Raw genomic sequence first — 10,582 nt, 5'->3', positions numbered from 1 at the left:
CCTGGATACCTGACTTCATCCTCTTTTTCCTTCTGCTAGATTTCCAATGACCCAAGTCCAGGCTACAACATTGAACAGATGGCAAAGCGGGTAAGGGGAATAAGGTGGAAGGAGGCTGACCGGTGGGGTGCCAGGGATTTCCCTGTATATGTGTTAATGAGGTTTGGGAGGGCTTTTGGAGGGTGAGCAGCCAGCTGACTACAGGCTTAAGTGCCTCATATACTCACTCCCACATAGAAGGCAAGAAGCTAGTTGAGCTGCCATACACTGTAAAGGGGATGGACGTCTCATTCTCAGGGATCTTGTCTTTCATTGAGGTGAGTGTGGGAGAGGTGAGGAGATGGGCACTTCTCATGCTTTTTAGTGAAGCACATATGTTTTGCTCTCCACTGTATTTTCTACATATAGCATAGTACTGGCCCATGTTAGATGCTGAATAAATTCATTTAGCAAATATTTATTGAACATCTTTTGTGTGCCAGGTACTGTTCAAGGCAATAGTGATACAAGATGGAGCAAAACAAAAATCCCTGCCTACTTGGAGCTTGCATTTCATGCAGTGGGGGTGGGAGACAGAAAAATAAACAAAAAAAAGGGAGGGGAAATAATAAAATAAAAAGGGTCAGATGGGGACAGGTGCTCTGGAGAAAAATTAACTGGGGTAGGGAGTGGAGGGTGCCAGGGTAGACATTCATAATTACTGAGTCTTTTTTTAAAGATAATCACAGTATTTTCTTTCTTTCTTCTCTTTCTTTTTTTTTTTTTTCCCATAATCATTGAATCTTGAAAGAATGCTGCTGGTTTTATAGCTCAGTGCCAGTGAAGGGCAAGGTGTCATAATGGGATGTACTGGTAGATTGAATTGTGGTGAAACATGGTGATACTCCAGGTGCACTAATTTTTTGCTCATATGTCATCCCCAAACCACAATTCATTGTTTTACATGTTTTCCTCTTTAACTATAGGATGTAACCCAGCGGATGCTGGCCACGGGCGAGTGTACTCCTGAGGATCTATGTTTCTCCCTGCAGGTAATGGAGTAAAAAGCTGGGACAGAAGGTTGAAGCTGGAGGAGCTTTTATATAGTAGACAGAACTAAGCTGGGATTGTCTCTGATGTTTTCACCTTGCTTGCCCTCCATAGGAAACTGTGTTTGCAATGCTGGTAGAGATCACAGAGAGAGCCATGGCACACTGTGGCTCCCAGGAGGCCCTCATCGTGGGAGGTGTGGGGTGTATGTATCACTGAACTGTGCTTCTCTTTCCTATTTTGGGGCATGTGTATCTTCCTCCTGATACTCTAAATCTCTAAGGGTTTGGGGAAATCACTCGTTTTATTTCTTGTCCTATGCTTCCCACTCCTTGCCCCTGGAATCCCTACCTCATTTTCCTAAGTCAGTGCACATGAGGTGTACAGCCAGACTGTGGAGAAATGGCTAAAAGTAAGCTAACTGTACCCCTACCTCTTTGTAGGTAACATGAGGTTACAGGAAATGATGGAGACGATGTGCCAGGAGCGCGGAGCCCAGCTTTTTGCCACAGATGAGAGGTAAAGGCCCTTTCCCTTTCTTTATTTCTTTTTTTTTTTTTCCCTCCAATTACTGTGGTTTTCCGCCCTTAGATCATGAATTTCATACCTCTTTTCCTTCCCAGATTCTGCATTGACAACGGAGCCATGATAGCCCAGGCTGGCTGGGAGATGTTTCGGGCTGGACACAGGACTCCTCTCAGTGAATCTGGGGTCACACAGAGGTGAGTAGCTCCTTGGAGGAGGTAGACAGGATTAAATGGGAGGTAGGCAAAAATGATCAGCAGGGAAGAGGATCCAGAATCGTGAGGGCAGAGAAGAATGGAAGGTGCTAAGGGGTAACTGTCCACCAAGTTCTTCCTATTTTTTTTTTACAGGTATCGGACAGATGAAGTAGAAGTGACCTGGAGGGACTAACAAGATTAACAGAATCGGAGTAGATAGCGCCCTAAGTGGAGCCCAAGGGACCCTGGGCCTTAATCTTTATCCTGACGTAAGAATCCTGGCAAGGCTATGGGTGCCCCTCTCCTATCATTTGACCCTCAAGATGACTCAGCATTAAAATGTTTTTGTTTTTATATGTTGATAATCAACTTGTGTTCAGGAAGGATACACAGTTGGCACTGGATAAATTCTTTTTGATGGGGTGATGGGTAAGGAGGCAGGGGGTCAGAGCAGCACCCTGGCTGACTATGTAGGTTGCCTTGGGAGCTGCTGCTCTGGAGCTAAAATTGAGGGGACTCTCTTAGATATTCTAACCTCTTCTTAGTAATGCTATTATCATTGATACTATTTTAGCATCAGATCTTACGATAATTGCTTTACATTTATCATCTCATTTAAATTCTTTGAAGTATAGGTACTCAGGATTTCCCTGAAAATAGCCTGAAGCCAAGTGTAATTTCATGCTAATTGATAACTCAAAAGTAAAACCATCCCTCTTCCATACACTTAGGCCTACAGACACTTCCATTGGCAGGCTTGAGGGGGCGGGCCCCAGGTATACACATCCTCTCTGAAATTAACAGCCAGTCGTTAGCAAAAATCCCACGTATGCTCAACCTCTTCTCTGTATGTTCCCTTTTTATAGTCCTGCTCTGAGCCCTGGTTTCTCCTGAGGACTCTGCTTCTTTTAGTAGTGGTGGTGGTTTCTCTCACACCCATTGTACCACTGGGCCTGAAGGCAGTGCACGTGTCCTCATTTTTTCTCATACTATTTTTTTTTTAATATTTATTTATTTGGCTGCACTGGGTCTTTGTTGCGGCATGCGGGATCTTTAGTTGTGGCATGCGAACTCTTAGTTGCGGCATGTGGGATCTAGTTCCCTGACGAGGGATCAAAGCCCGGTCCCCTGCATTGGGAGCATGGAGTCTTAACCACTGGACCACCAGGGGAGTCCCTTCCTCATACTATTTTTAAGACTATTCTCTCTCATCTCTAACATACCTCAGCTTTGAAACACAAGTCAGTACCTGTCATAAATCTTGGTGATTTAAATATCCATGTAGATAATCTTTCTAACACTCTGATCTCAGTTCTTTGCTCCTCCAGTGATCTTGTCCTCCACCCCTACTTCAGCTACTCATTCCCTTGGTCATATTCTAGACCTACCACTACTCCATATCTCAGTCTCAGACATCCCACCCTGCCACCATTACTTCCTATCTTTCCAGTTTATTCCACATGCCTTCATTTCCCTCCTCCAACTAAATTCCAGTCATGAGCCCTTCGTTACAAACGCCTTACCTTCCTTGCTTCTCTCTGGCTTTTGTCACACTCAGCTCTTCACCAACTTTACTCCTAGATCCACGCAGCTGAAAGGGCTAGGAAAAAACAGTCAGGTTGACTTGTCTTTAAATTCATTACCAGAAAACTTGAGTGAGTCCTTTATGCTACTAGCAATATCCCCTGGTCCTTTTACTTGCCCTCCCTTTTTTTTGGCCATGCTGCATGGCTTGCAGGATTGGAGTCCTAACCACTGGACCGCCAGGGAATTCCCCACTTGCCCTCGCTTCTGATCCCTTAAATCTCCAACATCCCTCATTCTCACTTTTACTTTGGTAGAAAATAGAAACAATCAGAAAAGGTTCACAAGCTCCTACCACTACACTTACATACCTTCCAGCATTTATACCTGTAAGCTCTGCTTTCTCTCTCGTTATTGTATACCAGTGATTCTCAACTGGGACTGAGTTTGCTCCCAAGAGGACATTTGGTTGATCACAACTGGGAGGTGGTGCTGCTGGGTAGAGGCCAGGGATGCTGCCAAATAGCCCACAGTGCACAGAACAGCTTCCACAACAGAACTATCTGGGCTGAAATGTCATTGGCGTCAAGGTTGAGAAATGCTGCTCTAAACAAACTGTCCAGGCTCCTGTCCAGCCAGTCCCATCATCTGGCTTTCAAGGACATCTCTCAGCAGTTCCCCCTCCTCTTCTGTAGAGTCAGTATTCCCCTTCCTCTCCTGGAGCATCCTGTTGGCACACAAACATGCTATCACTTTTCTTATCTTACAAAGACATAAACCTCTCTTGACCCCATTTCCCCTTCCAGTTGCTTCCAATTTTCCTGCTCAATTTTTTAAAAACATTTTGTTTATTACTAAGTTTTTAAGTTGAAGTATAGTTGACTTACAATATTAGTTTCAGATGTACAGCATAGTGATTTAGTAAGTATTCTTATAGGTTATACTCCACTTAAAGTTATAAAATATTCACTATATTCCCTGTGCTGTACAGTATATCCTTGTACTTTGTTTATTCTGCTCTATTTTATAGCAGAACATCTTAAAAGAGTCTTTTCCACTTTGTCTCCACCAATTCCCTGTTAAGTCCACTGCACCACAACTGTTCTCATCGTGGTCACCAAGGACTTGCACAAACCTAAATCTAATGGCATCTTCTGCTTTACCTTGCACAGGCTATCAGCAGTATTTGACACCCTCTCTTTGAAACATTGTCTTTACTTGGCTTTAGGACATATTCTCTGGTTTGCCTCCTAGTTTACCAAGTACTCTTTCTTAGTCTGCTGGTTTCTCCTCATCTCCACAGCACTCTAGAGTTCAGTCCTTGGATTGCTTTTCTGTTTACATACATACCTGGAGTGATTTCATTCAGTGTTACACATTAGAGCCATTTCAATGTGGATGACTCCCCATTTTTTTTAGCTCCAATCAGGACTTCTGTCCTGAATATCTAGCTGCCCTTGGCATCTTGACTTGGATGCTTAATAGGCATCTCAAATTTAACATATACAAAACTGAACTTATTTTCTCCCCAGCTTACTGCTGCAATCTTTCCTATTTCAGTTAATGACAACTCCATCCTTCTAGTTGTTCATGTTAAAGTGTCTTGGTATTATCTTTGGCACCTCTTTTTCATCTCCTCCAATTCATCAAATCACGTTGACTTTACCTTCAGAATATATCCAGAATCCAATTTGTCACTTCTCTGCTGCCACCCTAGCCCAAGCCAGAATTTTCTGCCTCCAAGATCAGGGGTCCCCAACCCCCGGGACATGGACTGGTACCAGTCGGTCGGCGGCCTGTTAGGAACCGGGCTGCGCAGCAGGAGGTGAGCAGTGGCGGGCGGGCGAGCGAGGGAGCGAAGCTTCACCTGCCGCTCCCCGTCGCTCGCGTTACCACCTGAACCATCGCTTGCATTACAGCCTGAACCCTCCGCCCCAGTCCGTGGAAAAATTGTCTTCCACGAAACTGGTCCCTGGTGCCAAAAAGGGTGGGACTGCTGTCCAAGATTATTGTAGTAGCTGGTCTACCTGCTTCCACCATTTCCCTCTTACAGTCAATTCTCAACACAGCAGCCAGAGTGAATAGTGTTAACACGGAAGCCAGATGATGTCACTCTTCTCAAAACCCTCTGTGTTTTCCTACCTCAGAATAAAAACCGGAGTCCTTTAAAGGCCTGTGAAAGCTCTAAGACCTGCCCCACCCTTCCTCAAGTAATACTTTGACCTCACTTCCTGCTACTTATCTCCTTGTTCACTCTGCTCCAGCAACATTGGCCTTTTGTTCTTCCTTAAAGACTGAAGGTGTGCTGCCCCTCAAGGCCTTTATACTTGTTGCTCCCTCTGCCTGGGAAGCTCTTTCCGGAGGTATAGTCTTTAAGTCTGCTCAACTTTTTTTAGTGAGGGCTTCCTGACAACCCTACTTAAAATTGTACTCCTCTAGCGCTTTCTAGCCCACTCCCCTGTTTTATTTCTCTTCGTAGCACTTAGCACCTTGTAATCTAATAGTTGTTTTTATTATGTTCATTGTTTATCTCTTCTTGTTGGAATATAAACTCCCTGAGGGGAGGTGTAGCTTGTTTTATTCATTGGCATATCATCTCCCAGTGCTTAAAATAGGGTCTGGCACATAGTGGACATTCAGTTAGTATTTGCTGAATGAATGTATAAGCTGATGAGGAACTAAACCAAAGAAATAATCAAAGGACTATAAGGTAAGACTTGAGCCAAAAGATTTTAAAAATTAGGATTACATGAGCTTGGGAAAAGAGGAAGTTTCTGATTACTTACCAAGTAGAAAGTGATGATAAATACTTTTTTTTTCATTTACAAAGGATAGACACATAAATGTGTTGAAATGCATTAAGGCGTGGAGGTTTAAAGTAGAAACTTTGAGATGGAAGATAGAAAATAAATTCTTGTTGAATATATTTGAGAACAGGAATAATCTGTTTTTCTAGGCTTGGGGAGTTTTCAAGTATGTTACTACACATTAGCCTCAGGTATTTATTTGTAAGTTTTTATTAATATCATGAGGTGGAATGGATTGTGGAGGAAGGACCTTCTTTGGCACTACAGCCGCAGTTCGTATTGCGTAGTCGGGGAGTTCTCTCCCTAGGAAGCTTTGGGCTGTTGTAAAATCCTTGTGTGTCCAAAGCTTTGGGCTACCCAAGGGTAGACTCAAAAAAGTTTGTGGAGCCAGGAGATTAAAATCTTGGCTCCTTGAGTCCTAAATTATGGACTCCTCTTCCTAGCTGTCTTTCCTCCTGAGTCTCACTAACAGTATAGGGTGAGTGTGTACTGCTGATTTCCACAAGTGAAGGCAATGGGGGATGTCAGGCCCCTGGACAGCATCTCCAGGCAGGTCATGTATAGGGCCCCAGGGCAGGCTGACTGAGGGATCACAGGTAGGCTCCTGTTATGTAAGAAATGGAACCTGTTTCTCAGCTTCTCTAGCCATTGGACTAGTCCTACCCCTGAGTTCTGTGCCCCTGCAGTTTGAAATCTTCCCAGATTCATGACTGTGAGGGCAGCCATAGGACTTCATGAAGGCATGAATATTGCCATAGGACTTTATGAAGGCACATGTGCCACTCTGACTGCATGGTTAGGAAAAGTGAGCAGAGACAAGGTGCGCGCCATTGTCAGTTTGTACTCTGGGACAACTGCCCCCACTTTAATGGCCCTGTTCCTGTATATCTACCTGCTTTTGGTTTGTCTTCAGGTCCTGCTCAGGGATGTAGCCTGAAGGAGCAGGAGTGTTGAGAGAGGTAGATGCCAAGTTCTCCTTTGGTGGTGGCTTCTGCACCTGTTGTAAGACCACCAAGTCTTCAAAAGCCTTTTGGCTACAGAGAGAGGAAACCCCAGATACAGAAGGGAACAGAAAGTATGTCATCCTCTGAAATTTGTCCTTGGGGATTTTGGGATAATAGGGCTTCTTCACTCTTTAGTTTTTCTGTTTTGCTGCCCAGCTGGCATTTCTTTCAAACTGGTAACCATAAAGCTGTTCGGATGTAGGTAGAGATTAGCCACTGTTTCCCCACAGCCAGTACCCCCTACCACAGAAACTCCTCTTCCATCAGATTTCGGCTCCTCCTACATGAATCCACTTAAGTCATTACTGTTTTTTGAGCATCTACTCTATGCCGGGCAGTGGGCTAGGTAAGATTTATCTCTCTAATCTTCCCCTCTGGTTCACTCACCTGGTAGTAATCAGAGAGCCCATAGAGGCAAGACCCTGGCTCTCAACATCCGCCGAAATACCAGCCATACTGGCACTCTGACCCTAGGCAGCTCCCACTCTGCACACCCATGTCGGTCCTATTTCCTAAAACATCTCAAATCATACAGGAGCCTGGAAATGAGATTTAGGACACACACTCCTTCATGGGAAGAGAACCCCAACCCAAAGCAGTAGGACTGTCTAGGTACCACCAGTGCCAAAGCAGGTAATGGAAGTGTGTGTGCATGGGGTTGGGGGGACGACCAAATTTGATAATCAAAGAGCACCATACAATTCATTAATGAAACGAGGGATGGAGAGAACCGGTGAAGGAGGGGATGGGGGCCTACCTGCATATAAACTACTTTTAATATAATTGATGAATACCTCTGGCTCATTTCATCACCTAGCCCTTCAGAGAAGCAGAAACCAGGGTTCCAGGTCATTCTGCACTGAAGGCAGGAGTGGAGGGCCTTACCAATTGTGGCAGAGATGCCCAGGTAGGAAAGTATGGTCCACGTGATGGCAAGGATGGTTCCTTTGGGGACAGCTGTAGCAGGGTCCTGGGAACAAAAGTTGAACCATCAGTGGAGAGAGAAGAGGGGTGATAGTGTGCTCCAAGCCTGGACATCCTTGTCACCTTGAGGTCCCTAGAGATACTGGTCCTGGTGAGTACCCCAGTGACTGAGGAGAAGAAGATGGAAAACATACCAAGGAAACTGCCCTCTGGACCATGCCCACCACTGCGGGACAATGTTGTGAAAGAAAATGCTTTCTATATAAAGGAACAGAGAGAAAAGATGAGGTTTCGAGGAGCACCTCCTGGCTTCCTTTATTCAGCCCAAATTATTACCGCTCTGCCCAGTTTAGTGTCAGTGACTTAGGTCAGGCTGGGAAGCATAAGGGATTTTTGGCCCAGGGACTTACAGGACTCTGAGTGGTCTGATGGCCAACTTGTGAATGACATACAGAATCAGAAGTTGAGGGCTCTTTTCTGAGGAGGACACATTTCTCAGTCAGTTTCCCACTGCCTCACCTTGGTACCCAAAGAAGCCAGTGGCTTGTTGGCTGGGGTTTGTGGGGAGGAAGTCCCCAGCAGGTAGTTGATAAGAGAAAGGAAGATCAGGAAGAAGAAGATAATCTGGGCCTGTAATACCATGGGTGACACCACCCCCCTCCATACAGAGAGGGAGAAAGAGGGAGGGAAGAAGAGACAGAGAGGTGAGTGGAAGGGAAGGAGTAGTTCCTCCTCCTCCTCCTCACTTTCCGTGTCTCATCTTCACTCTTCTCTCCAATCCTCTCGTTCTGTTTGCTACCAACCTCCTCCCATAAAGGAATGTGGCTAAATGGGTGTCTTTCCTTCTTGCCTCAAACTACAAAGCGTCCCTTCCCATGCCAGAGGGGTGAATATCAAGATTGTGAATACTGGGAGCAAGAACCAGGGCGTTTCTCATCTGGTAGTCATGTCCAGTGCTCATCCCAACAGATCCTCAGAAGGCGTCCTCCTTACTTTCCCCTTCAAAAACTGGCATGTGGAGTCTCTCCCAGCAAAACCGGCTAGTTTCAGGTCCGGGTCCCTGGAAATCTGCTCTGTCAACTACACACACACAATCCCACATCTCCCCACATTCCACCCCTTCCTGATCTGTCCAGCTCTCACCGCCATCCCCTTAGTCTTTTCACCCCCAACTCAATTCCCCCTCACCTGCCTTGGACTTCCACTCCACGCCTGCCAGTGCCAACGCCCACAAGGATAGTCAGGTCACCAGGCCCACCACCCGAAACTCATTTTCAGGATCCATGTTTGGTAGCTGCACCCCATGCTCCTGGAAGGGCAGAACACAGGGGTAGGGGGTCACAGAGATTTTTAATTGGTCCATCTGATTCTTAAAATGACTTGCCCAGGCTGGAGCCACGAAAATGCACGCTGGGTGGTCAGCTGACTTGAGAAAAGGATGCATGAAGGAAGGGAATGGGCATTACCCAGAACAGGTCCAAAAGGGTCTCTGTGAAGCCCACTGTATGCACAGCCACAGCTACTGCATAGGAGAAAGCAAATATTCCAATGGAACTGCCAAGCTCCAGACCCAAGCTGTGCAAGACAAGGAAGTAGGTACCACCTGGGAGGAGAGGAAAGAAGAGTCAATCGGTCTCACCAACTCCCAACAGGACCGGGGGCCCTAAGAGGTCATGGAGTCACAACAGACTCACCAGCCTTGACTTTGCCATTGGCGGAGATGGCTGAGGTAGACAGGCTGGTGATAGTAGTGACTGAAGCCGAGAGCAAGGTAACGAGCGATCTGAGCCCTGGAGTGGGATGGGAATGGGGCTCCTTTGATTCACTGAGGCCGAGTCCCAAATCCCTTCCTACTGTCTAGCAGAGTGCTGAGCCCACACCTGTGCCGGCCTGAGCAGTGATCCAAGGCAGCTGCGGGTAGAGGATGATGCCCCTGATCATCAGGGAGGGAGGAGTCAAGGTCACCCTCAGCCCTTTCCTCTCACCCTCAGAGGGACCCTTGAGACTGTCCTCTGGAGCGAAGTTCTCTTTCCCTGCTTCCATCCCGAACCTTTGGGAACCCTGAGCACCAATCCGTTACCATGACTCCCATGACCCAGATAAAGCGCAATGGGGCCTTGCCAGGCCTGGCCCCCGAATTCTCCACATCGTCTTTTGGGGAGTGTGGCTCCACATGGGGCTCCTGAGCAGAGGTGGCAGTGATACCGTCCCCTGGCTGAGATGCCAAGACCCTGCCCCAGTCAGGAGGCCAGCAACAAGAAGGACGGCTAACAGACCTGGAGGTGCTATGGGGGGAGGTCAGTCATAACGCATTTAATGGAGGGTGGATGATTGCACAGAAGAGCAGGTTTCATCCAAGCTTCAGGGATTCGCTGTGGAGTGTGGGCCTCGCCACGGTGGAGCCGAGCAGAGCCTCCAGAGACAGACACATGGCTGTGGTGGAGCCGCGGGGTTGGCAGAGAACGCAGATCAGGGTCCAGTGTCCTTGTCCTTGTTGGCAGAGGGAGGGCAGAGGCTGACCTGGGGTTTGTCTCTGCCAGATAGCGGTTCCTCCTCTTCCTGGTGGGGGCCC

The 10,582-nt window shown here is 46.8% G+C and overlaps 2 protein-coding genes across 2 annotated transcripts in view; one reads left to right on the top strand and one right to left on the bottom strand.

Annotated features, from left to right (window-relative positions):
* OSGEP (O-sialoglycoprotein endopeptidase) overlaps positions 1-2,105 on the top strand; it is a 3,655-nt gene extending 1,550 nt beyond the window's left edge. The window contains exons 3-9 of the mRNA XM_057542687.1: positions 40-89; positions 239-317; positions 966-1,031; positions 1,144-1,234; positions 1,473-1,548; positions 1,653-1,751; positions 1,905-2,105. Coding sequence (XP_057398670.1) covers positions 40-89; positions 239-317; positions 966-1,031; positions 1,144-1,234; positions 1,473-1,548; positions 1,653-1,751; positions 1,905-1,944 — 501 coding nt within the window. The 3' untranslated portion in view covers positions 1,945-2,105. The remainder of the gene's footprint in view (positions 1-39; positions 90-238; positions 318-965; positions 1,032-1,143; positions 1,235-1,472; positions 1,549-1,652; positions 1,752-1,904) is intronic.
* Positions 2,106-6,947: 4,842 nt separating this feature from the next.
* On the bottom strand, positions 6,948-10,053 carry LOC103010682 (solute carrier family 12 member 3-like). The gene is given in 7 exon segments (XM_057542686.1): positions 6,948-7,015; positions 8,530-8,580; positions 8,583-8,640; positions 9,203-9,319; positions 9,477-9,613; positions 9,705-9,800; positions 9,891-10,053. Coding segments are annotated over 7 exon segments (690 nt in total).
* Between the last annotated feature and the right edge of the window lie 529 nt (positions 10,054-10,582).

This window comes from Balaenoptera acutorostrata, chromosome 3 (genome assembly GCF_949987535.1).
Source record: "Balaenoptera acutorostrata chromosome 3, mBalAcu1.1, whole genome shotgun sequence".
NCBI classification, from domain to species: domain Eukaryota; kingdom Metazoa; phylum Chordata; class Mammalia; order Artiodactyla; family Balaenopteridae; genus Balaenoptera; species Balaenoptera acutorostrata.
The sequence above is the reverse complement of the archived record's forward strand: the minus strand, read 5'-3'. Positions and strand labels throughout refer to the sequence as shown.